The sequence below is a fragment of the Podarcis gaigeae genome (genome assembly GCF_964106915.1).
Source record: "Podarcis gaigeae genome assembly, chromosome: 11".
NCBI classification, from domain to species: Eukaryota; Metazoa; Chordata; class Lepidosauria; order Squamata; family Lacertidae; genus Podarcis; species Podarcis gaigeae.
In genome coordinates this window covers 51,053,020-51,080,586 of record NC_139687.1, presented here as the reverse complement: position 1 = coordinate 51,080,586, position 27,567 = coordinate 51,053,020, and the positions used below count along the sequence as shown (strand labels likewise).

Here is a 27,567-nt window from a genome sequence, read left to right as displayed (position 1 = left end):
GAATTTATGCAGCACTGACACATGTGCATTTCACTAATGTTTTCATGCTTCCACTTGTGCAACAGGCTTCGCAAGTAGGGGAACATCGGTGAAATAAATTTTTCTCACTGATTGCTAGAGAATGAAGTGTAAAATTACCTTCCTATGAATCGAAGACAGCTTCCTATGAATTGAAGACACTTGTTAGAAGGGCATCTTTAGACCCAGTCTTCCATCAAACCAGCAAACAAGCTTAAGCTTTGATGTGATGTTGGATCATGACCCTCATGGGGAGATTAGGAGGAAGAAGGGAAGAAATGCTATCCACCTGATGGCTCTTCACATAGCTATTTTGTCAATTGCCCTAGCTTTCTTTTTAATCTTAGTAAAGGAGGGTCCTTAGGTTAGACTCGCAGGCATGGCCAAACTTGACCCGCCAGCTGTTTTGGGACTACAGTTCCCATCATCCCTGACCACTGGTCCTGTTAGCTAGGGATGATGGGAGTTGTAGTCCAAAAACAGCTGGAGTGCCAAGTTTGGTCATACGTGGGTTAGAGCAATTACAAATGCATAGTTATAGAAGGAAAATTATTAGGTGGGAGTAAGCCCCTCTGAATCCAATGGACTTATTTCTGAGAGGGGTTGTGTAGGATTGCACTCTTAATGCCCCAATGTAACTTTGAATTAGGATGAGCTTATATACCCAGAAGCTGTGCTTTCTGAAATCCGAAGTTATGAAGTGTAGGGAACAAATGGCAGGGACAGCAAAATAAAGCAGTGAATAATTAAAATGTAGATTATAGGAGCTTCAAATAATGTTAGTTGCCTCAATGATCAGGAAGAGAGGTTAGTGTGCGCATATACTGATAACGTATCAGTTTTAACAAAAAAAATTCCTTCCAGTAGCACCTTAAAGACCAACTAAGTCAGTTCTTGGTATGAGCTTTCGTGTGCATGCACACTTCTTCAGATCATGCACTGGAATTTTTTTTGTTTTGACTATGGCAGACCAACACGGCTACCTATCTGTAACTGTATCAGTTTTAAGTTAAGCTATTCAGTACAACTGCATTCCTGTTGCTTAAGATGCAGTATATTTTTAAAAGGGGTCATTGTGGGCAAGCAGGTCATGATAACTTCAGATTGACAAACGTAGTTGTGGATGCTAATAAATCTAGTGGCATTTGATGATGGCTGTTTTCGTAATGCTTTGCCTGTGTCTTCAACAGGATGGAGTCAACTTGCCGCTATGCATTGTGTTATGCTTCCTGACCTGTTGGGCCTGGATAAATTTAGACCACCTCTCCTTGAAATGTTAGCTCGCAGATGGCAAGATCGATGCTTGGAGGTACTGTTTTTTATTGAAGGCGTCAGTGGGGGTGAGGGGGGGTGGGGGGTGCGAATGAAATGAATCTGTTGGCCAACATGGGGATATTATTTTTACGTCGGATATATTGTTCCAAGAAAAGCGTACCATAATTCTGGTTTAAAGGTTGGATTTATATATCTAGGTATATGCAATTCAATTTGCAGGTCAGTTTTGTAAAATGGAGAGTTAACATCCCCTCATAACAACAGTATATTGTAGTTAAATGGGAAGCTAGGCCTCGGAGAATGCGGTTAATCCAAAGTACATGATGAATCTTGCCGGCCACTGGATGTCATCGTTGTTCCATTACAGCATGCGGGACCACTTATGAATACCAAAATCCTCCATTTCCATAAGCCACAGACCATTTCAACATGTTTCGACGGAGCTGCATGCAGTTTGTTTACTCCTCATGCATCAGCAGTTCAATAACTGCTGCAAATTCATTTTTAATCCTCTTCAGTGCTATACATATTTTTTTTAAAAAAGCAGGAGGGAAGAGCATGCTTAGAGAGCAAGAACCCTTGTAAGTCACGGTCCAGGAAACTCTTTCCCTCCACTATGTGTAGTTATTTGAAATTAAATGCTGAGAGGTGCCGCTTCCAATTAATATTAGTTTCCCCTCAGCAATGCTGAGGTCCATCATTTGCTTTTTGGTGTGGGTGACGACGGCAGGTAGAAAATACAAAGACGTCTTTGAAATTTGCAATGACTATTCAACTCTGCTCAAATTTTCGGAGCAGTCTTTTGTTCCAGTAAGGAGAAGGGCGTTCAGCTAAGAGGTTTCGCAAGTCAGTTTCTAGAGAGAGCTTGCTGAGTTGTTCGAACGTAACTCCACTCGTCGGCAAATGGGGTTGGCGTCTACTATTTTTGATAAATGACTATCTGGCCTTGACACCACATCTATGCTGTTGTGGCCAAAAGAAAAAAAAGAAGAGGAAAAAGTTGATTGTGCAGCTTTAAAAGAAATATATGAGGAGCAGACCTGTGACATTTACAGTAGTGTTTTGAGCTGGCTCCTAAGCTTAATTGAAAATCTGCTGCCAGGATTGTGTGTGTGGCAGTGGTGGAGTTCATGCACACATGGTAGATGAAACCCTGCTCTGTGCTAAGCTAGTCTTTTATTTCAGTTTCTAGCCTGCCTCATCCCAAAGACTTAGGGAGGACAAGTTGTGTGTGAACACACACTCTTTAGTGTTGCTGGTGAATGTCTAGCAAAACATGTAAGAATTTCAGCTTTTATTCTCAAGAATATTAGGCTTTAATTCTCTTGTATACAGAGGTAGATTAATAATAATAATAATAATAATAATAATAATAATGGTAATAATTTATATACTGAACTTCATCCAAAGATCACAGGGTGGTTTACAGTATAGAAACACAATAACACGCACCATAATAACAAACAAAAACAATACCCCCACAGTTTAAAAGGCCATAGGTTGTTTAATTAGCCAAAAGCCTGGTAGGAGAGCCTTCCTAGAGACAACATTCTTCAAATGGGGAGCCACTGCAGAAAAGGCCCTGTTTCCTTGTTTCCACCTTCCAAACCTCCTGCAGAGGAGGCGCACAATGAAGTGCCTCAGATTGCAGGGTCCTGAAGAGGAATCCTAAGCAATGCTGTGTTCTTGCAGTGTATTAAGGCAGTATCGTGAATTCTACGAATCAGGTCTATCATTCCACCAGTGCCAGGTTCTCTGTTACTTCTGAGATTTTTTTACACCACAGCTAGGACCCAGCTCATACTGTGGCATAGTGGTGAGGGAGGTATTTTCCATTGGTGGCTTTTCTTGATGAACCAGTAAATGAGGTGTGGGAAACCTGTGGATCTCCAGAAGTTACTGAACTACAGTTCACTCTACCCCTGACTAGTAACCATTCTGGCTGACTGGGATTGATGGTCATTGGAGCACAACAACATCTGGAAGGCCACAGGTTAGGCACCACTGTTGTAAAGGAGCAGTTCTGCTAGAATCCCGTGGGTCCCTCTCAGGGTTTTGTGTGGCCAGTGTCTCCATGAGAATAATCTGTTGGCTTTGCTCATATGGCTCTTCCATCCATATGTGCCCTAGCAGGGTATGAGGAAGTTGTACAGTATTGTTCCTATGCACGAAGGTGACATTGTTGATCACTGAACTGTCTGGGAAAGATAGTCCCTTTATAAATTCTGTTGTACCTAAATGGTTGATGGGAAGCATTTGGGGACCTTGTAAGCGGACTGCGGAAAGAGGTTTTTTATGCTATCTATCATGCCAACTATCTTTGCTTTGGTAAGATGTTATTCACAAGCAGTATCTGCAATCAATTCATTTTGCGTACCAGCAGTCTTCTTTTCTTCTTTTTTCACCCGTAGGAGTGTTCCCTCTCCCCCATATCATCTGACTTGGACTTTGAGATTGGCCAGCTTGGGTTAGGGGTAAACCTCTTGACCTGCCACCATCAGCTGTTGCATGGCAGAAGGTGACATGGGATCAAGTCTTCACTGTGATAGCACCCTGACTGTTGAATTCTTTCCCCTGGGAGATAAAGCACACCAGCTCTTAACAAAATTCCAGTGCTAAGTTAAAACAGCTGTTTCCTGTCCAGTTGATTATTGAAGTTGAGAATACTGAAGGACTTAGAATGTGATAAACCATATCTATGATGGTTTTATAATTGATGAATAATTTTAATAGTTTAGTGGTTGTTTTCTCATACAATAAGTTGTTTTGCAGTGTTTTGAAAATCACTCTGTGATTCCTCATGTGGCAGAGGGTGCTAGAAAAGGTTCCTTAACGTCTGTGCGGGTGGTGCTGTGGGTTAAACCACAGAGCCTAGGGCTTGCTGATCAGAAGGTCAGCAGTTTGAATCCCTTCGATGGGGTGAGCTCCCGTTGCTCAGTCCCTGCTCCTGCCAACCTAGCAGTTCGAAAGCACGTCAGTGCAAGTAGATAAATAGGTACTCCTCCGGCTAGAAGGTAAATGGTGTTTCCGTGTGCTGCTCTGGTTCGCCAGAGGCAGCTTAGTCATGCTGGCCACATGACCCGGAAGCTGTACGCCGGCTCCCTCGGCCAATAAAGCAAGATGAGCGCCGCAACCCTAGAGTCCGCCACGACTGGCCCTAATGGTCAGGGGTCCCTTTACCTGTACCTTTACGTGAACATTATGGAGTCCTTTTGCAAACATGTGTCTTCCTTCGGGTTTGTAGGTGCGAGAAGCTGCCCAGGCCTTGCTGTTAGCAGAATTGAGAAGAATTGAGCAGGCAGGGAGGAAGGAGACAATTGACATGTGGGCTCCGTATTTGCCACAGTACATGGACAGTGTTATCTCACGTGAGTATTTTCTTTCTAATCCAAATGTGCTTAAAAATGTGGATTTAAGAGAAGACATTTCAAGGAACAATGGAAACCAGTATATTTCATAGGGGAAGCTAGATTTCAGGTCTTGACATAGATCTCTTTCTCAGATGTCAACATTGGATATAGGGATGTGGAAAGTCTGGGGCAAAGTAAACAAGTCCTTCAGTGAGAACTGTACGAATATGACAATACATTTGTCCTTGAATTAATTCAATATTTCAAATTTATATTGTTTATATACCATCCTGATCTACCTTGAATCGGGCTGTATTGGTTGCCATATCAGACCGGTTGTATCGCACCAGTCAAATTTCATCCAAATATAATGAAGTCTGTACTTTGGTGCAGCAGTTTCAACCCAAGCTAGATCATTTAGTTCATTTTATTGGTGAGCAGGAATTTGTTTATTTCTAATATAGCAGACATTTTTATGACAACGAGAAACGTTTTGCCCAACGGAATTGAATTTCCTTTTGTTGAGAGTGTTTTGTGTGTTAAATGCCAATTGATTTTTTTGGAAAGATATATAATGATCTTGTTAAATCTAAATGGGATATATAATCTAGATTTACATGGAGATACTCTGTGCTGTTTCCAAGAACAAATGTCAGTAAAAAAATAACACTCAGTCTTTTGACCTTAAGTTTAACCCCAGCATTATTTATATTAAATAATTACATACAAGGTACATGGACAATACTTTGGGGGTGTTCAAATGTGGCAATAAACTATGGTATTTAGGTTATGAGATAGGAATGATTCTCCTTTTCAGCTGGTCCCCTTCTTTGTCTTCTTCATCTTCTTTTCTGTGGTTTTCCCCCAAAATAGTAAAATATGCCTATTTATGTCCAAGCTAGCCCGTCCTTCAACCAATCAAATACATGTGATACAGAATTCTCTCCCCCCCAGAACATTTTTTTCTGTGGGTGACCAAGAGTTTCTACCCACAAACTAATAAAAAGTGTAATTTTGCAATCCTCTACCTCAGTATTTAAAATAACCCCGTTTTCCCAGACTAAGCCTATGTCACTAAACAATAGCCAACTCTCAACCACCAAGGAAGGATGCTTCCTATTACAACTTTAACCCATTAACCTCATACACATAAATTGCATCTCAATCAAACGCTGTTCTACATTTTTAAAGGTGCTTTCTCCACAGGTGTTGTTGGGTTACAATTCTCATTGGCCCCAGGCAGCATGAATGTTGGGAGTTGTAGTCCAGCAACAACTGGAAGGCACCACATTAGCTGCCAATACCTAAGGTGCGCTGCAGGCCCTGTCATGAGCCATGAAAACAGGTGATCAAATACAGCAGTAGGAGAGAGCCCAAGAAACCAAAAAGATAGCATTATATTTTGTGAATGAAAAACTCAATAACCCCTGCATAATCTCTATCAGTGGCATCTTTTTTGTATATCAATTTCTATTCCATCCTTCTAGATCCTATGCATTATGTTTGCTTCTTTAATAGAAAAAAAAGTATCATACAACCCAAAACAAACACAGCCAATATTTGCAAAAGGGCTTTTGCCCATCTTGGAATAATATGCTATGTACTATGCCATCGTACAGCTGCCTCTGGAAGTTAAAAAAAAAAAAAAAAGGTAAAGGACCCCTGACAGTTAAGTCCAGTCGCGAACGACTCTGGGGTTGCAGAGCTCATCTCACTTTACTTGCCGAGGGAGCCGACGTTTGTCTGCAGATAGTTTTTCCGGGTCATGTGGCCAGCATGACCAAGGCGCTTCTGGCAATACCAGAGCAGCGCACGGAAACGTTGTTTACCCTCCCACCGGAGCGGTACCTGTTTATCTACTTGCACCTTTTGGCATACTTTCAAACTGCTAGGTTGGCAGGAGCTGGGACCCGAGCAACGGGAGCTCACCCCGTCGCGGGGATTCGAACCGCTGACCTTCCGATCGGCAAGCCCTAGGCTCAGTGGTTTAGACCACAGTGCCATCTGCATCCCACTCTCTGGAAGTAGAGGGATATTATTACACCAAACCATAGGTAGCACAAGGTATGATTTGAAAAAACCATTTCATGCAAACCATTATTTCTGTTTTTCGGCTGATGTTTCAAATGACAAGGGGCAGTTTGCTGAGTTAAGCTTCCTTAAACATGATTTGTTGATGGCTCCCTGATTTGTCATTGGTCCTGGTTCTGTCAGGATCTGGCATGGTTTGGCAGCCCGAGATGGAAGAGGAGGAGGAAGGAGAAAAAGCAGAGCAGGGGCTTGAAGATTGGCACCCAGGTGTGGAAATCTTCTCCCTGTGACTCTGGAGGAGATCTGCCAGCCCTCTCCATTGCTCCTCCAGCAAGGTGGGGGGGGGGGACGGGGACTTCAGCCAGCCAGTGGGAGAGACTGAGCAGGAGGAGGGGGTGGAGTCAGGGCAGGGCACAGTCCTGTTGTCAAGATACAGGTGCCATGTCTGTAGATAGAATTAGACACCTCTGCCCAGGTGGAGAGCATGTTTGAACATGCAGGCCTCCTGGAAGATGAAGCGTGTTTTGTGAGTGAGCTCACCCTGCCTTGTCCTTAAAAGCTTGGGCAGCAAGGTACAGAAGCTGTTGGGACATCTTCATTGCTCCACTTCAGTCCTACATCTCTTGTCCTTCTTGTGTACCTTGGAGTCATTACTTCTCCGCCCACTACTTGATGCTGAGCTGCACCATTATTAGCCCAAATCCAGTTCTCTTCTGTATGCTCAAGGAAGAGCCGCTTGTCATTGTGTTTTAGGACAGGGACGTGACAGTCATGACATCTCTGTTGAGCCTAAAAGTTCCTCACTGTCAGTGTTTACAACTTTTTCCAGATGTAAATGTTTTTTCCTCATTACTTTTTTTTTGAGATAATTTAAGTGCAAGTTAAAAAGGTATAACTGGCTTTGTTTAATTCAGGCATGGCCAAACTTGGCCCTCCAGCTGTTTTGGGACTACAACTCCCATCATCCCTAGCTAACAGGACCAGTGGTCAGGGATGATGGGAATTGTAGTCCCAAAACAGCTGGAGGGCCACGTTTGGTCATGCCTGGTTTAATTGGTTTGCAATTAAAATACAGTAGGATATTTGCCAAATCTGTGCTATTCAAGGTCGAATTCTAGAATATGGTGTTTTGAGAAAATAAAATAAAAAAATAAACCCAAGCCATTGCATGGCAAAGCTTGCCTCATACGGAAGTTCATTAAATATTTGGGCGGGTGGGAGTTCATGTTTTTGTTGATTGTTCTTTTTTTCTGTTGCACTTACAAATAAAAAATAGGTGGATAGCACCTTATTGCTAGCAGTGTTAGTGAGTGCTGTTGTAGAAAATGCCCTAATATTAGTTGTACTGAAGAGTATGGTATTGATTTGTGCCATTAGTCTCTTTCTGATTTGCTGAAGAACTGAGTTTTTTTTTAATGCTAATGGAAATAAAGAGCTTTACAAAACACAGTGCAAGAATACGGGAACACATTTCTGCAATAAAGCAAGTGTCTAGCAAGCTTCTAAAATATATATCTGCCCAAGTTTGGTTTGGTGCAGACTATGCCCATGTATATAGCATGTGTTAGGCATTGATTTATGGTACACTATTTATTTTAAGAATTTATAAGCTGCGCCACCAATCCAAAGGTGGATTTCGGGGCAGTCTGCATCAAAATTTAAAATCCACAATGCAATGTAAATCGTAGACAAACAGAACTGCAAAATTGAACAGAACGAAACTAGTCAACCAACTAAAAACTGGACATGCACACATTTATCATGTCAGCTCACACATTCTTTTTAAAATAAAAAACAGGTTAAAAACAATTATAATAAAATAAGCATTGGTTAAATATAGCATGGTATTAAAACAAGTCCAAATTAAAATCAAGACAAGGTCATATTGCAAGAACAGATTATGAGAACAGCATAGTTCAGAGCAAACTTACAAAGCTACAGCAAGATTTAAAAGACGCTGGGGAAGTAAATGGGGCTTCACCTGATGTGCAGGAAGCCATCAGAGTAGCTGCCGAGTGGGCCTTCCTAGGACACAGTATTCCATAACTTGGATACCACTGATGGAAGGACACTCTTCACTCATAGCTCCAAAACAACAACTTCCTCATCTTTTTCTTCTTGTGAAGAAAGCTCAGCAACTTTTTTTTTGGGGGGGGGGGAGCAGGAAACTCAACAACTTTTGTGCCTGGCTTTTCACTTTTTGAAATACGGCAGCCCTAGGGGACAACAAGGAAATGCCTCCAGCAAGGATGGAAGGGTCCAGGTCTGTGCTTGTCGGAAGATGCCATCTTCCAGGCACCCTAGTCTCTGGCTGTGTAGATCTTTAAAGAGGTAGCACTTCAGAGTAGCACAGAGTAGCTTTATCAGAGGTAGCACTTCGGATTGAGCCTGGAAACAACCTGGAAAGGTGGCCAAGTATTGTAACATGCAATCTCAGGCAGCATTTACGGAACTGTATTCTAACATTTCAGACCATCTTCAAATATAGTATACCCTGTAGAAGGCACTGCCAAACAAAAGGTTACCAGGACATTCTCTTCCTGTGCATGTAGGGTCATAGCCGATGCACCAGCCTAAGCTGGTAAAATGGTGCTACCAACCACTTACTCCTCTGATGTTATGGATGGATCAGTTGTTGTTGTTTAATCGTTTAGTCATGTCCGACTCTTTGTGACCCCATGGACCAGAGCACGTCAGGCCCTCCTGTCTTCCACTGCCTCCTGCAGTTTGGTCAAACTCATGCTGGTAGCTTCAAGAACACTGTCCAACCATCTCGTCCTCTGTTGTCCCCTTCTCCTTGTGCCCTCCATCTTTCTCAACATCAGGGTCTTTTCCAGGGAGTCTTCTCTTCTCATGAGGTGGCCAAAGTATTGGAACCTCAGCTTCACGATCTGTCCTTCCAGTGAGCACTCAAGGGTGATTTCTTTAAGAATAGATAGGTTTGATTTGGATAGGTTAGATGGATCAGTTAGCACATCCCAAATTACTTACCTGGTCCTTATGAATATAGACTCCCTTGCACATGTGTTATAATGGATCGTGCAGTTCCTATGTCCACCATTTGTCCTTCTTTTAAGAAGCGGCTTTATATATACAAACAAATATGCTAAGTGGACCTGTTGCCTCCCTATGACCTAGTGCTCTGGCTTTTGAAAGTGGACAAATGCTTTATGCAGCTGTAAGAATCCAGTGGGTTGAACAGTAAATTAAAGTAGGAAATGAAAGAAAACTTGGTGGATGGTTATCAAGATGACTGATTCTAGGGTAACGTAATGTTTTCTCACTTCTTATTTCAACTGATTAATAATAAGATACTTTTAAAAAGCCAAGTTACGCAGTTTGGGCAAATTTGCACAAGTTTGCTTAATTTGTGTATATGTGTGTCTGAATTTGATGATGTTATAAGGCTGTGATGCAGAGTTCCCTCCGTGGTGTTACATACCTGTGCATACCGAGGAGCCTTGTAGGGCAGCATTGAATGAGATGGAAAAGGTCCTGCTGAAAGGCAATAGTTTCTCCTCTTCTGCACTCCCTTGGGTGCTGGTGGAGAAGCAATTTGGGTGCAAGTGCTTTTCATGTACTTTTGCACAGGTTTTCCTGGATCCTGATCTCACCCTTTTTTGTATTCTTGCCTTTGCCAACGACTCTTTTGCCTTATTTGGTATGCAGGATGGGTGCCGCTAAAGGAATAATTTAAGGTTTCGCACAGAATCATTCCCAGATTAGTAGGGTTCTTCTCTTGGTCTGTTGCTGATTACAGCAGGTGAAGAAGGGAAGGAATGATGACCTGGTGCAATGGTAGTTGATTGCTGCTCTGACTTTCATTACTGTGTCCTGTTTTTGTAAGGGGAGTCGTCCCCCCCCCCCACTGGAACAAGTTAAGCCATGTTTTCTGATGGAGGAAGTTTCTTCTTCCTTGCTTTCTGGGTCTAGATCCTGAATTGGAGAAGTTTCGAATGCAGCTCTGGCTGGTCAGAGTTCAAAGCAAGAGCAGTTGTCATTTCGTTTTCTTTAATTCATTGTCAACATTTAGTATCATTACTAAACTACAAGTCCCTTAACTATTAGAGAGAATGGTGCTGGCTATAAATCTAGGCACTTGGGATGAATTACCCATTATTCATGATAACACTGTATATTTTGTACTTGGAAGCTTATGTTGATGTCGAGCAGTATATAAATAAATACACAATGATACTGTTGATTACAAACCTTGTAGTAATTATCATTACTCAATAACTGCAGTGTTAGGGCTGCAATCCTAATCCAGTTGTACGCAGTGCGACTTATTTCCAGGCGAATATGCATAGAGTTGCATTACAGATGACGGGCTGCATCTGAAACAGTTGTGTTGGATTAGACTGTAAAGCTCAACTCTTAAGGAGTCTGTGCATATCCCACTGATCTAGCACCTTAGCCATTTTATATACTTCAGACTACAATCCTGCACCCAATTTACCTGGGAATAACGGGAGCTGAGGCTTACTTCTGAGTAGACTCTTATAGGGTTACACTGCTAACTGAAAGCATTCAATATACTACTAGAAATCAAAGCTAATATCTGTGTTTGTTTCTCCAGCAAATCTACTGATGCACACAAATCTTAAATATTGGATGAGCTGTTAAGGATTTTCATAAAGGAATGTAAAATCCAGCTATGTTGTTTGTACGCGTGCCTGCCTTTCCCTGCAATTTTTCACCTGCCAAATACCTTACTCATTTAACATTTATTGTAGCAATTCTGTGGTCTAGTAACCTCTCTTACTCATATTTTTCATAGTTTATGTTTACAACTTAATTCTCTAAAAGCCCTGGCTGTCTGAAGTGATTGCTTCCTCAATTAGTTCAACACTTGTACCTTTTAAAATCCATTTGTTGGCTATGAATATATAAAACAAACACTGAGATTTAATCAGTGTAATGTACTGATGTAACTATATTTTGCTTTTAGAAGCATTACATTTTCATATACAGTAATCACTGTGTTTCTTCTGCAGTTTAAGAGCAGTTTGTCATCTTTTAGTTCCTTTACAAATCCATATGTCTCAAGACTGCAAAGAACCTGTGGCAGTTCATGGGTTCTCTTCCAACAAACTATCATAATTGGCATCGCTGGCGTAAATATATACATGCATTGACAGAGCAGAGAGATCCATATTTAGTTTTTTTCCATCTATGAGTGTTGGAAGTCAACCTTGATATGTCTGTATGAAGACAATATAGGATTTGGGGGAGACGTGCATATATATATATATATATATATATACACACACACACACACACACACAGAAGAACCACTGGTGGAAGGCAGTCAACATGAAATAACACAAACACATTTTGATGCTACAGAAAATTAAAATACAGAGGAAAATTAGCATTTAAAATTGGTACAAAACTTAGTATTGATTTGGAGATTTCTAGAAATGCTGAGAAACAGAAAAAGTCCAGGTCTCTTTTCAGACTGTTGTGTCCCCACAGCTTGAAGAATATGACTGCATACAGCAGTGGTTCTCAAAGGGAGTGGCACACCGCCCTGGTGTGGCAGAAGAAGATGGCAAGTATGGCAGGAAGATTCAAGGACAATTGAAGAAACATTGAAACATTTCAGTGTAGTATAATAATATAGTATAGTATCAAAATGACTATTTGTGCTTATGAATGTTCATCAGCTTAGAAGCTCACAATACTAGGGGGAAAAGCAATATACTATTTTAGCTGGAAGGGGGCAGTTTCAGTCTCTGATATCCCTTCAGGTATTTTCCTGGTACAAAACAAGCAGCATAGGCAGTGTTAAACCAGGGTTACAGTCGCCAAAACGGAATGCCTAGTTGCAATTTTGGGGCCAGACCACTCAAAAGCCGTATTTTTAAATACAACCTTTTTGGTTCCTGAAATTCATTCTGATTGTGCAGATGGATATAAACAGAGAGAATTCTGCAGGATGTGTTGCTGGTGTGCGAAAACAGTCAAGATCCATGGATCCCAAGGCATGCACCTCCATATGGGCAAGAAATCATGGGTCGCAAGTGGCCGAGAGCCAGGTGCAAAATGTGCCTGTTACCTAGTGAATTTCAAATGATGAGCAAAACTTCCCTTGGAAGTTTTGAGGGGTAGATGGCAGCCTTTAATGAAGGTAATTGCAGAAGATAGGCCAGAAAAGAGGGTTGAGGCTCTTCAGCATGAAATACTTTGTGGCCACTTCGACTTCTAGAGGGTTAAATTCATACTACGGTGGTACCTCAGGTTACATATGCTTCAGGTTACATACGCTTCAGGTTACAGACTCCGCCAACCCAAAAATAGGACCCCGGGTTAAGAACTTCACTTCAGGATGAGAACAGAAATCGTGCTCCGGCGGCGCGGCAGCAGCAGGAGGCCCCATTAGCTAAAGTGGTCTTCAGGTTAAGAACAGTTTCAGGTTAAGTATGGACCTCCGGAACGAATTAAGTACTTAACCTGAGGTACCACTGTATTTTCCCTTTCTCCCATTAATGATATTGGTGAAGACTTATTTGCAAGGAAAGTGGGAAGTCACTGGTTAGATAGATAGATAGATAGATAGATAGATAGATAGATAGATAGATAGATTCTTTATTGTCATTACACAAGTGCAACATTGCACAAGTGCAACGAAATTGGATGCCATCCCTTAAAAACAACAAAAGCAACACAACAACAACAACCAAACAAACCACATTCCAGCCACACCCACACCCACACCCATCAAACTCCCAGGTCACACTATCGAGTTACTGCATTTAAGAAGGCCACAGCTCTTGGATAGAAACTATTTTTCAGTCTATTTGTCCTTGACTTGATGTTTCTGTATCTCCTGCCAGAAGGCAGTAGTACAAACAGACTGTGTCCCGGGTGAGATGCATCCTGCAGGATATTGTTTGCTTTCCTAAGACAACGGGAACCGTACAGTTCTTCCAAAGATGGGAGGGGATGACCAATAATCCTTTGGGCTGTGGTTATGACCTTCTGGAGCACCTTCCTCTTCCTAGCTGTACAGCTGGAGAACCAGGCACAAATACAGTATGTGAGAATGCTCTCTATGGAGCCTCGGTAGAAGGACACCAGCAGTCTCTCACTCAGATTGTTCTTCTTTAAAAGTCTGAGGAAATAAATTCTCTGCTGGGCCTTCTTCACCAGAGCAGTGGTATTTGCGCTCCAAGTCATGCCCTGATCGATAGTCACTCCCAAAAACCTGAATTCCGCCACCCTCTCCACCCGTTCCCCGTTGATATACAAGGGCTGAATGTCCGCCTTTTTTTTCCTGTAATCCACCACCAATTCCTTGGTCTTAGTCGTATTAAGAGCCAGATTGTTCTCTCCACACCAAGCACAAAGCCGCTCCACCTCGTTGTTGTATCAGTATGGCAGGGATGATCAAGACTGATCAAATATGGGTGATCAAATATGGGGCAGTCCCCATATTTGAGCTGAGTGGCGACTTGAATCCTGCCCCCTCCCATCCTAGTCCAATGCTAGGGTTGCCGTATTTCAGAAACCCAGGACAAAGCGCCGCCTTTCGGAAATTCCCCCCGGATGTCAATTCTACCCTCGAAATCCTGGTGATGTCTGGGAAAATCCCGACATAGGGTATCCCTATCTAACCACTTCGCCACACAGGCTTTTTGTTTATGTGGTGCCAACATCAGCTTTACCTGCTCTATCTCCCCCATAGCACAATTGCTACGTTTTGGGCAGATTTTCCCCAGCTCTTTAGAGGAGAAATGGGTGGGTATCTGGACACCCCGTCAAACCACAGAAATATATTGCTTTTGAATCAGATGAGTGGATCCGCATAGAAGGAATTGTAATCAAATTAATAATTGGATCCCGGCCCCTAACTAAGCACATTAGTCTATTGAGAACTTACAGTCATCCCCTTTAGGAGAAATTCGGATTGTATATAATTTTATACTTTCCTTTTAACTTCTCGTATAGCCTGCTGTGATGTCATAGCGAGAGGATTATGACTTTAGGTGAAAGATGAACAGCAGGCCCAGATGAGCTCTCATAGAAATGCACTTCCAATCCTTCCCTACCGTTTTGGTAATAAGCAGAACATACAGGAAAAACTGAGTGGGATATTTTGGGACTTGAAGTTATTTTTCTTTGCTTCTCCTTTTCTCCTTTCTTTTTATTTTAAAGGTTTAATTCTTTAAAAGGTGCTTTGGGTGGGAGCTAGGGTGATTGGCTTTTTGTAACTGCTTTAGTCCTGATGGTGAGCAGTATCCGTCTCTTCCACATAAAACACATTTTCTCTCTCTTCCAAAACAGCTGTACAACTCTTGCACCCTGCTTATCATGGGCATAGATTGTGTGCAGTCGCCCCTTGCGCAGCCAAATCCAAAATCATTGAATTATGCCATATATTATTCCATTCTCTTTTTGAATTAAAAGGGCAGCTTGGGGGGGAGGGGGAGGGAGAAGAGAGATGTAAAGCCAATGTTGCTGGATAGAATGAAACAAAAGAATTTTTTTAATGGAGGCAATAAATACGTCTATAAAAGTTTATAATGAATTATTGGCAGGGTTCCACGGCTCAACAAAAACCAAACGTTATAGGTTGTAATTCTGTGAGCAGTTTCCTGGGAGTAAATCTAATTTAATTCAGTGGGGTTTCCTTCTGAGTAGATACGCTTCGCGTTGTGCCCTTCGCAAAGTATCATGTTAAATTCCAATAAGCAGATGATGCGAGATATTATTCGGTGTGCCCAGTTCAAATACCTGGTAATTTTATGATAATTCATCTGTGCATTTAGATTATGCTTTAGTTCAGTTCTGATCGGTTTTTTTCTTCGCACACGCATATACACAGTGCCCTCTTTCTAGAAAAATAGGTGCCCTCACCATGAAGTTGTTACAGTAAGTGCCACACTTTTTAACAAAACAAAACAAAAACAGGTGCCAGCACTGCATGCCCTCAAGTACCCCCTTTTTTAAAAAAGTGCTGCTATATTCCAGTAAGGTAAAAAAAGTCAAAGGACCCCTGGACAGTTAAGTCCAGTCAAAGGCAACTATGAGGTTGCAGCACTCATCTTGCTTTCAGGCCGAGCGAGCCGGCATTTGTCCACAGACAGCTTTCCAGGTCATGTGGCCAGCAGGACTAAACCGCTCCTGGCGCAATGGAACACCGTGAATGAAACCATAGCGCACAGATATGCCGTTTACCTTCCCACCGCAGTGGTACCTATTTATCTACTTGCACTGGCTTTCTTTCAAACTGCTAGGTTGGCAGGAGCTGGGACAGAGCAACGGGAGCTCACCCCGTCATGGGGATTCGAACCGCCAACCTTCTGATCATCAAGCCCAAGAGGCTCAGTGGTTTAGACCACAGTGCCACCCGTGTCCCTTATTCCAGTATGTCACCATCAACATAGCACGGTGATATGTCTTTGTGTCTGACAGACAAAAGATCCTTATTCTACTTCTACACATTTGATAGCTGCCTTTCTCTGTCCACAAGGAAGGCAGCATGTTGGGGAGAAACATGGAAGCTTGTTGGCAAGCTGGATTTCTAGAAGGACTCTGCCTAGTGCAGCAGAGTAAGATTTGGGTACCTCCGTCTTCCTGTGCATAGCCCCAGTGTCCTCTTCTATCCCCCTGGTTCTTATTACTGCTGTTACTTGTGACGGTGTCATCCGTGGCCTTTCATGCTGGCACCATATTTGTTTTCTGCAAATAGTCCAATTAAAGCTGCTGCTTCTGCAGTATCTGTACGGTTCCAGTGGCTTGGAAATGACTGGGAAGGTTACTTGTCAGCCTCGGGGAAGGGGAAATCCTCCCTTGCGAACATTTGGTGATTTGCATCATGAACACTGGCTGATTCAGTTCCTTCTAGATTTTCATCCATAGTATTTCATAGGGCAGTATTGTTTTCTGACTGGGATGGTAATTCATGGATTTTGACTCAGGAATTTGGACACTGTCTCTTAAGGCAGATATATATATGCCGTATATATTACTCCTAAAACCCAAAATCAGCATTCACAGCATTGTCAGGGGGTGGGGAATTAAGTGTATATATCAGCATTTCCCCCTGTTGTCAATTGTTAGGGGTTTTGTGTTTTGTTTTCTTTCGTTTTTGCAAGAAGAGATATTTTTAAGCATGGATGTTAATCTGTTCACGCTATCTGAATTTCCTTGTACGCACAGTTCTTAACGTTACTGCACCATTGTATTCTGCCTAATCATTGATGTGGTGAAATGTTGGGGTCCTGTGTGAACCTTAGAAAATGCTATTTTCATTATAGCTACAAGGGGGTCAAATTGGTCTGTATGTAATGTTGGCTCTTCAAATCACAATGCATTTTGAAAGGACTCCCCCCTCCCCTTGTGTGTGTGTATACACACACACACACACACACACACACACACAATTCCAGGTTTCCTTCCCCCACCCAGCACCACACACACACAGACACATCTTTTTCGGTCAGACCAACATCTTTTCTTAAAATGTGAAAATGATTGTTTTCTAGAATATAACACTGGATGTACTTGAAATCTTTGAGCACTCGATTTGTCCAGCAGGCAATAGAAATTCTGATATATTTTATATGTCTGATGGTGCTGCAGATAGAAAAAAAATGGCTACTGTGTCTTTAATGGAAAGCAAAAGGTTATCTTTCTGTGGCCTTTGTGTATATGTGCTGATGTGGATGTAGGCAGCCAGACAGGCAATGTGTGCAAAGAGACTAGGGAACCGACTGTGGATCGATAGAAATAGTGTGAAGTGAATTAATGTGAGGCAGGCAGTCTGTCTGTCATACGGATTGCAGGGAATGTGGGGCAGTACTGGTCAGTCACTGCAGAAATCTCTTTCCAATAAATTTAAACCTTCTGTCTGGAAATAAACTATAGACAAACTTGCACCTCCCATACTGCTAAATTCTTATTTATTTAGATAGTATTTTCACAAAAACTGTGAACACGCTAACGAAACAGAACCCAAAAAAGAAAAATATTTGCAGGATGCTTTATATGGAATGAGCTTTGCACCTTTGAAATGATCCTGTATATCCATATTAGCACTCCAAAAGAAAAAGCAATAAATTCTTTATAACAAGTATGATTCTTTCCCTACGTATCAATACTTGCTTCTTTCAAATTAAGGCTGCAATCCTACGCACAGCTACATGTGCACGAGTCATATTGACTTTAAGTACACATAACAGTTCTTGGGATTTCAGCCTACAGCTGTGCATTATTATGAAGCCTTACAGCAGGGCATATTCGGAGCTGTACTTTTAAATTTTCGCAGAGCTTTCAGTTGAATATTGGGTCGTGAATATTCAAAATGGAGAAGGTCACATCATAAATTTTAGTCCAATAAGATCTAATTTTTAGTAATTCAGAGAACTGAATGCAATTCAGATATGTAAGCTCTTAAGTCCAATAAGATCTAATTTTTAGTAATTCAGAGAACTGAATGCAATTCAGATATGTAAGCTCTTAAGTCCAATAAGATCTAATTTTTAGTAATTCAGAGAACTGAATGCAATTCAGATATGTAAGCTCTTAAAGTGGTTGATACAAAGAAGTGGGGAGGGGGTCCCGGTAAGGGGGGTGGGAGGAATTTTTCTGTGCCTTGCATTGGAGGTGGCCAGCCATCACTTTGGGATCTTAGAGTCAATGGTAAAAGAGTCAATGAACAGTATCCAACTACCTTATTCCTTCACTGCAATGATTTGTGCATGCAAAGCGGAACTTTTCCCATATACCCCTTAAATGAGGGTTTTCTCCCAACCCTCTAGGGCAGATATGGGGAGGGCACAGGGTGATCATGGGAAGAGGCAGAGTGTTCTGTTGTGCAAGCAAAATTACCGATGGAACAAGTTAGTTGGATGCCATCCGCTGTTACTTGCTAGGTTTTGCCAAAGTCTTTGGCATTCTGCTGAGTTCCTGGATAGCCCCAGCCTCTGGAATCCCGATTGGTGCATGTAAATATCATTAGGTCCCTCTGCTTGGGATACTAACTTACGCGCCTTTAGTTCTGCATGCTCCCTGCCTGCATTGATCCTGCTACTTACTATGCTTTGCTGTTTCTTACTGTTCCTAATCCCTGCTATTTTTGTGGAGTTAGCTCCTTATTTTCTGAATTCCCCTTTGCCCCTCATCTCATGAACAAAACTCTCTGCTATTGGTTTGTGCTTATGAAACCACCATTTGGCTCGTTGCTTTGCCCAGATTTCTGATCCAGCTTCTGTTAGCCCACGGTATATCGTGCTTTGTCTGATTCTGATTTAGTTTACACTTCCCATCTCCACTGAGTCTCTAATCCTGACAGCTGCCCATCCTCCAGTCTCAGATGCTTGTGATGTTGACAAAGGTTTGCTGCAGTTCTGGCCAGCACCTGAACCCCGCCACCCCTTGCTAGGTCTGCAAGCATGATTTCTTTTCTTTTCGCCACAGTTGCCACTTTTGCTACAACACATTTTCTTCTAAATGGGAAGCTGAAGGAGGGGGCTGAATTGAGCCAAAACCCTTCTGAATGACGAACCCATTTAATGCTTGTGGGTGCTAAGAGTCCAGTGATAATGGTGGGAAGCTTGTCTTACATATAAGCTGGCCTCCTAAAACATTTTTTAAGCATTATGCCTGATAGTCCATAGTGAGTCTTTGCACCATGTCTTAGTTTGATTCCATGTCTACCTGCTCAACACTCTTGACATGAAATGATAACTCATGTATGTAAAGCATTGGACTGTTCAATGGAGGTAGTTCATACTTAGATCACTGAGTGCCATTTGAGTAATGAGATGCAAAATGCTGCTCCTATGCCCTGGTGACATGCCCTGGGCTTCCTTTAACCAAATTGTCCTTCTGCATCAAATACCATTGAAGCAGTGTCTAGTTCTGATATGTTACCTCTTAGTTAAGGGTTGCATTGTGTTCTTGCAGTAGTAGAGCCCTTCCAGCATCAGCTACAACCTGATACAGATGGATCCTCCAGCACTGATGTTCTGCTTGTTTATTTGACAATTTCTATGCAGCCACATCGCTGTGGTCTAAATCACTGAGCCTCTTGGGCTTGCTGATCAGAAGGTCGACGGGTTGAATCCCTGCGACAGGGTGAGCTCCCATTGCTCGGTGCCAGCTCCTGCCAACCTAGCAGTTTGAAAGCACATCAAAAGTGCAAGTAGATAAAAGTGCAAGTAGATAGGTAAACGGCGTTTCCATACGCTACTCTGGTTTCGCTGTTCCGTTGCGCCAGAAGCGGCTTAGTCATGCTGGCCACATGACCCGGAAAACTGTCTGTGGACAAACGCCAGCTCCCTTTTACACAGCCACATAGCTCTGTAGAGCTCTTGTGGTGGTGTACATTACATCAGAAAACATTGTAAAATGGCTACCATCAGAAGCAGCTCATTGAGTGCGTGGCCTTAGTCTCTCACTTTCAGCCTAACCTACCAGGGCTTTTGTGAGGCTAAAGTGAGGAAAAGGAAAATCATGCACACCACCTTGAGCTACTTGGAGGAAAAGGCAGTATATAGATGTAATAAATAAAGAATAGCTGCTACACCACCCCCCATGATGTCTCTAAAATAATCTCACTATTGAGCAGCTGATCAATTTGTTCAAAAGAATAAGGCCATGTTTTAAAACATCAGAATAATAATTTCTACCATTTTATTTCAAAAAAGAGTATAAGAGTTGGCCTGATTAACTGCTCTTGGAAGAGAATTCCATTATGGCGGCATCACCACCACTAAGGCCCCGTTGCTGGTCTTGACTAGTATAGCAACAGTTAAAAGGAAGTTGGAGCTAGGCCTCATCTACTGATCTTAATCTGCAAATAGACTAAAGCTTCCTTCCAGCCTTCAGGAAACAGGTATGGCAACAAACGACTTAAAATAATAGAAAATATAGGCAAACTATTCGTCTGGAGGACAAGAAGAACGGAGTAGGACTTCTCCCATCCTGTACTGAAGTAACCACTTTGCGTCACATCCACTGTATTTTAGACATCAATTATTTATTCTTTATTTCGTATATTATATAAACTTATTTGTTGGATTTGCTCTTTATTGGTTATCTAGAAAGCACCGGAGAATAGGAAGGTCAGGCTTGGTAATGCATGCTCTTGTTCATTGACTTTATTTCAAAAAAGAAGCCATATTTCACAGTCTGTCTCCATCTGATTTATTTCTGTTTTTCACATTCTCTGTTCTTTTCTCCTTTTTCCCCCCTCTGGGTTGCTGCGGCTGTCTTCTTTTTTTATTATTTATGATTCCCACCCCCTCTCCATGGAGATTCGGATGAAATCTCACAGATGATTTGTTTTGTGAATAATAAATATTACTCCCAGCTTTTGAATGTTAAATATAAGCTCGTCTAAGCAGTGGTTTCAACGGAAGCTATGAATGCTTTCTAAAGAGTACTTTCGCACTTGCCACCAGCACTTCCTTGTTAGCTCAGAACAGGGGTGGGTAGTCTTTTTGTACTTGAGGGCCACAATCCCTTGTGAGCATCCTCCCTAAAGCCACATGCGGGGAGCGGAGGGGCCAGAGTAACCACTGTGAATTTTACATTTTGTACAGCAGTCTAGCCTTCACCATAGCCCTCTCCACCCTTCCTCCAGGCAAGCGCAAGACAGCATCATACCTTTCACTCCAGGCAGTCGCTCAAGGGGGGTGAAAAATAGGACTGGTGAGGGATGTGGCCAAGGAAGAGTCACAAGGGCCAGATAGAGAGACCTGGGTTGATGCATTTGGCCCCCAAGCCCATGGCTCAGCTCATAATTAAAAGATAAAGGGACCCCTGACCATTAGGTCCAGTCGTGGCCGACTCTGGGGTTTCGGCGCTCATCTCGCTTTACTGGCCGAAGGAGCCGACGTACAGCTTCCTGGTCATGTGGCCAGCATGACTAAGCCGCTTCTGGCGAACCAGAGCAGTGCATGGAAACACCATTTACCTTCTACTTGCACTTTGACATGCTTTCGAACTGCTAGGTTGGCAGGAGCTGGGACTGAGCAACGGGAGCTCACCCCGTCGTGGGGATTCGAACCGCTGACCTCCTGATTGGCAAGTCCTAGGCTCTTTGGTTTAACCCACAGCGCCACCCGCGTCTCCCTCCAGCTCATAATTGCTTTGCAATAAATAAAGGCTTATTTAATGACATAGTCTCGCTGATGAGTTCCTTTTGTGGAACGAGGCTGTGCAGTTTAATGTGGCCAACTACAGATTTTCTACTTCTGTGGAAGGGGGGGGTGTTGTGAAAGAATGGTAGGAATTGAACATAGGAACCTCTGTGTTGCTTGTTACATTATATTCACTTTGAGAATTGTGTGTGCGGATTTCAAATGTGTGAACGGCTTCATACAGTCTTTACATTGGTCTGGATTTTTAAATGACTCCGTGCAAAATAAAAGGGGGCATTCCAAAAGTTCTAATTGGGACATGCATTACTTCCACCTCCTCTGCTTAATTCTGGAGTGAGCTCTTGGAGCTTCCTAGCACCTATAACAGGGCTGCAAAAATAGATAAGAGTGATGGAGAGTCTTTTTCTTCTGGAATAACCCCTTTCGGGACCAGTACAAGACTTTGGGGAAATGACTGGGCACATGCTATGCCTGCAAAAAAGCCTCTGGCATCTATAGATAGTTGGGAAATCCTGGAGAATCAGTGCCAGCTAGATAGCACTGAACAAGGTAGACCAATGGCGGTGGTTGTTGTTGTTTAGTCATTTAGTCGTTTCCGACTCTTCATGACCGCATGGACCAGAGCTCGCCAGGCAACTCCTGTCTTCCACTGCCTCCCACAGTTTGGTCAAACTCAAGTTAGTAGCTTTGAGAACACTGTCCAACCATCTCATCCTCTGTCATCCTCTTCTAGTTGTGCCCTTAATCTTTCCCAACATCAGGGTCTTTTCCAGGGAGTCTTCTCTTCTCATGAGGTGGCCAAAGTATTGGAGCCTCAGCTTCAGGATCTGTCCTTCCAGTGAGCACTCAGGGCTGATTTCCTTCAGAATGGATATGTTTGATCTTTTTGCAGTCCATGGGATTCTCAAGAGTCTCCTCCAGCATCATAATTCAAAAGCATCAATTCTTCAGCGACCAACCTTCTTTATGTTCCTACTATAAGACCAGCTTCCCGTTGTTTCTTTTTTGACTCGACTTCTGGTGACAGGTTTGAGCTTTCTGTTACATGGTGTTGCAGCACATCTCATTTTTATTTATGTTGATATAGCAGCAAAACCTGCTACTGAATCATAACATTATACAGACTGTCTCTTTTAAAGGAAACGTTTTTGAAAGGGAACAAACCCCATACATGCCACTAAATTGCTACTAGCCTCTCTGGGCTCCTAAGCAAGGTATGCTGTAAAGTAAAAAAATAATTAAGGAAGACTTGGGATCATCATTCAGTCTTCATAACAGCAGGGTAATATAAGCAAAACATGGGAGGATTCTGCCCCAATGAGCTTAGTTTCTTTTAAAGCTTTTCACGTTGCTGGCCATTACTACATCTGGTACAGTGGTACCTCTAGTTATGAACTTAATTTGTTCTGGAGATCCGTTCTTAACCTGAAACTGGTGTGCTTTCGCTAATGGAGCTTCTGGCTGCTGCTGCGCCACTGGCACACGATTTCCGTTCTCATCCTGCAGCAAAATTCTCAACTAGAGGTAACTCTTCCAGGTTAGCGGAGTTTGTAACCTGAAGCGTTTGTAACCTGAGGTGTTTGTAACTCGAGGTACCACTGTAATCTTGTAGTTTCAATATGTGCTTCATGAATAACTATTTTCTTTACACTGGCCTGAATCTACCAACATTCACCCTCAATGGACAGTCCCAGGTTCAGGAATTATGAGAGAGGGAGAAAAAGTTCTCTCTATCCATTGCCTCGTGTGTAACTTTTATACAAACCTTATAAACTTAAAAATCCCAGTTTTGACTTTTCCTCATAGGAAACTTGCTCTAGTTCATTGCTCCTTTCTGACCTTTTCCAGCTCTACAATGCACTATGGGAGGATGTTTCCTTTGAGTATGTACCTTGATCAGATCTTCACAAGGTCCAAACTCAGAACATCTTGGGAAGGGTCAACTCCCAAGAACTGGCCTTTTATCACAACACTTATCTTCAGGGAATCTCATGAACCCGGTTCAGGGTTGGCAAGTCTTCTGGGAGAAGGAAAGCCTGACAATCTGATTCCTATAAGATCTGATATTTCCGCCTCCACTTAAATGTGATGTAAATATAATGTGATGTAAATAGAATGTAAAGATCAACATATTTTCTTTTGTTCTGTGAATTGAATGGTGGTGTTTTGACATTTCAGCTGGAGTGACCACGGAAGCAATTCAGACCGCTACTCCTGCTCCTGAACAAATGGTATCTGAAACTAAAATTCCAGAAGAGGAACATGACCTTGTTGATGAGGACATCTCAGCAGGTAAACATTTGTATGCTTAATAATTCTGAGCCAGATCTCTTCATGTTTTGTGCTGCAAGTTTCTTGAAGTTTTGACTATGCTTTAGTGAAATTGTATCCCGAATCTCATTTTGAAGATATTTCAGGAATAAAACATGGGATATATTTTGCTTAGAAACCATATTACTTCAAATAGTCATTTTATTGCATGCTTAGCCCTCACCAATGAACTTCAGAGGTGGCATGCATATATAATCTTGAAAATTAATAATAAAAAAGTGGAGCTAAGCTCTCTTGGCAAGGGCTTAATTCTTCCAGTTTGGCTTGTATTTAGTTTGCATTCATTATGTAATTCAGAAGGTGATGGACGATGGATAGTCTTTTATTTCCATGTGTCTTATGCTGACCATGATCTCAAGTAGTTGCATATGGCTTTTAGGCAGTTGTAAAGATTTAAAACAGGGGTAGCTGTCCTGCGGCCCTCCAGATGTTGTTGGAGTCCAGTTGCCATCAGTCCCATCTAAGCAAGGCTCATAAGTCAGAGGTGAAGGAGGTTGGGAGTCCAGCAACATCTAGCTTGCCAAAGATAACCCCTGATTTAAGAATATCTTCATGGATCTAATGTTGGAAATGTAGGGTTCAAAGATAATTCTTCCTTGGAGCTGCTTACTGCAAAATGAATTAATTAGCACATTGCCATCTACATATGCAATGGCTGACAAAGCAGAAGAAACCAGAAAGAGAAGCCCCTGCCCTGAGCCGCTTACAATCTAAATATTAACAAAGGGTAGGAAGAGTCTAATGTGAATGAACTTTGACGTGAAATTACTCTACAGCAACAGCTACATAGAAAAATATGTTAAATAAACCATACTTCATTCTTGAATTGATTTATTCTTATTAACAGAGATGATGTAAACTATGACGGAAGAGTGCTTTGTACCCAAACAATTTAAATAAATAAAAGACGTCCTTAGCATACTGGCAAAGCAGCTAACAAGTTGCAAACTTCCAGATTCTGCAATCTTGCTCTTGGATTCTACGACTTGATTGAGCTCTCTATAGATTTTTCCGCAAGTTTAAAAGAAAACTGTCTTTATTTCTATCGACTGGAAGCCTATATAAATTACATTATGAAAAAATCTGGTAGGCATACAAAGAGTGAAAACGTGCATCAAGAGCTGTAAATTTTATTTTGGTGGCAATAGAAGGGAGCTGAGATTTAGGTAGTAGCTTGAACATTTATGCTACGAAACAGCATGGGGCAATAAATCAATTTGGGCTTTGGAAGATCTCTTGCATTTTGCAAACTCTGAGTAATATTTCCTGCTAATTAGACTCACAGTTGTACCTTTGTTTGTTTTTTTATTGCAGTTTTTTCTTTCATTTTATGCTTTGGTGGGTGGAATGGTTTTTAATATTTTATCTTTTGCTATTGTGAGCCATGTTGTATTAAGCTAGGTTGTCAGCGTCCATCTGACTCGAGAGACATTGGATTGCAGTTTCGGGGTTGAAGTCACTGATGTGTTAGAGGTACAAGAGTGACCTCTCTTGAGTGCAAACCTGGACAGCGTACAGTGGTACCTTGGTTCTCAAACTTAATTCATTCCGGAAGTTTGTTCCAAAACCAACGTGTTCCAAAACCAAGGCGTGCTTTCCCATAGAAAGTAATGCAGAATGGATTAATCTGTTTTCCAGACTTTTGAAAACAACCCCTAAAACAGCAATTGAACATGAATTTTACTATCTAATGAGAGCATTGATCCGTAAAATGAAAGCAATAAACCATGTACTGCAGTCACACAGTCAATCAACCAGTAGCTGAACTGGGTTCCACACAGTCACAAAAACAAAACAAAAAAGCTGCAAAAACAAAAACGCAAAATAAATAGCAAAAACAGAGAGACCTCAGAGTAACACTCGAAACGGAAGTATGGCACTCAAATTGCAAGTGTAACACTCAAAACGGAGGATGTTCGGCTTCCGAAAAAGGTTCGCAAACCGGAACACTTACTTCCGGGTTTGCAGTGTTTGGGTTCCAAGTTGTTTGCGTACCAAGGAGTTTGAGAACCAAGGTACGACTGTGTATGGCAGTCCTGGGATGCCCAGACAACAAGAGATTGCTCATGGCCTCATTGATGTGGTCCAAGGGAAAGCAGAGCGATATGTTTGGCACAGCTTGGCTACAGGAGTTGCCAGAAGGAGGTATCATCCAACCATTGTAGGGACTCTGCTCCACTGTTCAGAACTATTAGCTGCTCTTTCATACTGTTTTAAAGGTGTTGTATCACTGGAGTTGTTGTGTGGGTTTTAACATGCTGGGAACTGTCTAGAGAACATAGTTGGATAGACAGTATGATAGAATCATAGAGTTGGCAGAGAGAACGAGGGTCATCTAGTCCAACTCCCTGTGCTACAGGAATCTTTTGCCCAACATGGAGATTAAGAGCCTTATGCTCTACCGACTGAGCCATCAGTTCATTTAATCTATATAAATCAGCGGAACTGACAATTGTGGGCACATTATTTTAGGCCATTTGTAGGGGGAGCCTAACTATAACAAAAGGAAAGAAAATGATGGAAAGGCTCCTTCAGTATTTTCAAGCAATGCATGTTTTGTTAATTTAAATCCTAAATCGGCTCACGTTTCCTGAAATATGTTAAAGAGGCTTTGGCACTAGGGGTTTTAGACATAAACAACATTTATTTAAATTTATTTGCTTAACATGAAGCTGATGGCTCGGCCTAGAAATTCTGTAACTCAGTGACTGCCTTGATAGCTGAAGCATTCTGGTTTTCTTCAGAAAGTAAAGATTGCCTCTGACGGACACAGGTGAAGCTGGAAATAGTCAAATCAATTTACAACTATAAAAATGATATGAAAAGAATAGCCCTTAGTTGCGGAATGACAACTGGGAAACTCAAATAAGGAAATATTAAGTTGTTACTGTGACAACTTAAATCTCACCCTGACATCTTAAAATATGATACAGCTTCTTTCTGTATCTGTATTTTAAATGCTAATACCTATTGATTTGCTTCATAATATGTGTGTGTGTGTGTGTGTGTGTGCGCGCGCACACCCACCCACACACGCACACATGTCATTGTCCCCAGGAATTGCTTTCAGCAACTCACCTAAACTTTTTATTTATCATTTTTAAAAGAGAACAACAACAACAACAACAACACCCAAGGTTTCATACCAATCCTTTGGGAGATTAATATTTTCTTTTCTTTTTGGCAATTGGGGGCATTTAAAAATGCTGAAGCCTCTTTCAGATACAGGTTTCCACATTACTCCCAATTCAAATATTCCTTGGAGGACAGTGGGGAAAAAAAGAATTGTTGCATTATTTCTGCTTAAAATGAATTACACAGTTTGGTTATTCTCAGCTTCTGATTCGGATATTAGTTAAGCTAAAAGCAAAAGGGAATTGTTCTGCATTGAATGAATTCAACCGGGAAGTTACAAATTTGGAAAAATGCAAAATAATATGCTGATT

The 27,567-nt window shown here is 41.8% G+C and overlaps 1 protein-coding gene across 5 annotated transcripts in view; it reads left to right on the top strand.

Annotated features, from left to right (window-relative positions):
- The window catches only part of WDR7 (WD repeat domain 7), a 214,968-nt gene that overhangs the window by 52,496 nt on the left and 134,905 nt on the right, over positions 1–27,567 (top strand). For all 5 annotated transcript variants that reach the window (XM_083702562.1, XM_083702561.1, XM_083702565.1 and 2 more), the window contains 3 exons: positions 1,209–1,327; positions 4,538–4,661; positions 23,969–24,082. In XM_083702562.1, coding sequence (XP_083558688.1) covers positions 1,209–1,327; positions 4,538–4,661; positions 23,969–24,082 — 357 coding nt within the window. The remainder of the gene's footprint in view (positions 1–1,208; positions 1,328–4,537; positions 4,662–23,968; positions 24,083–27,567) is intronic.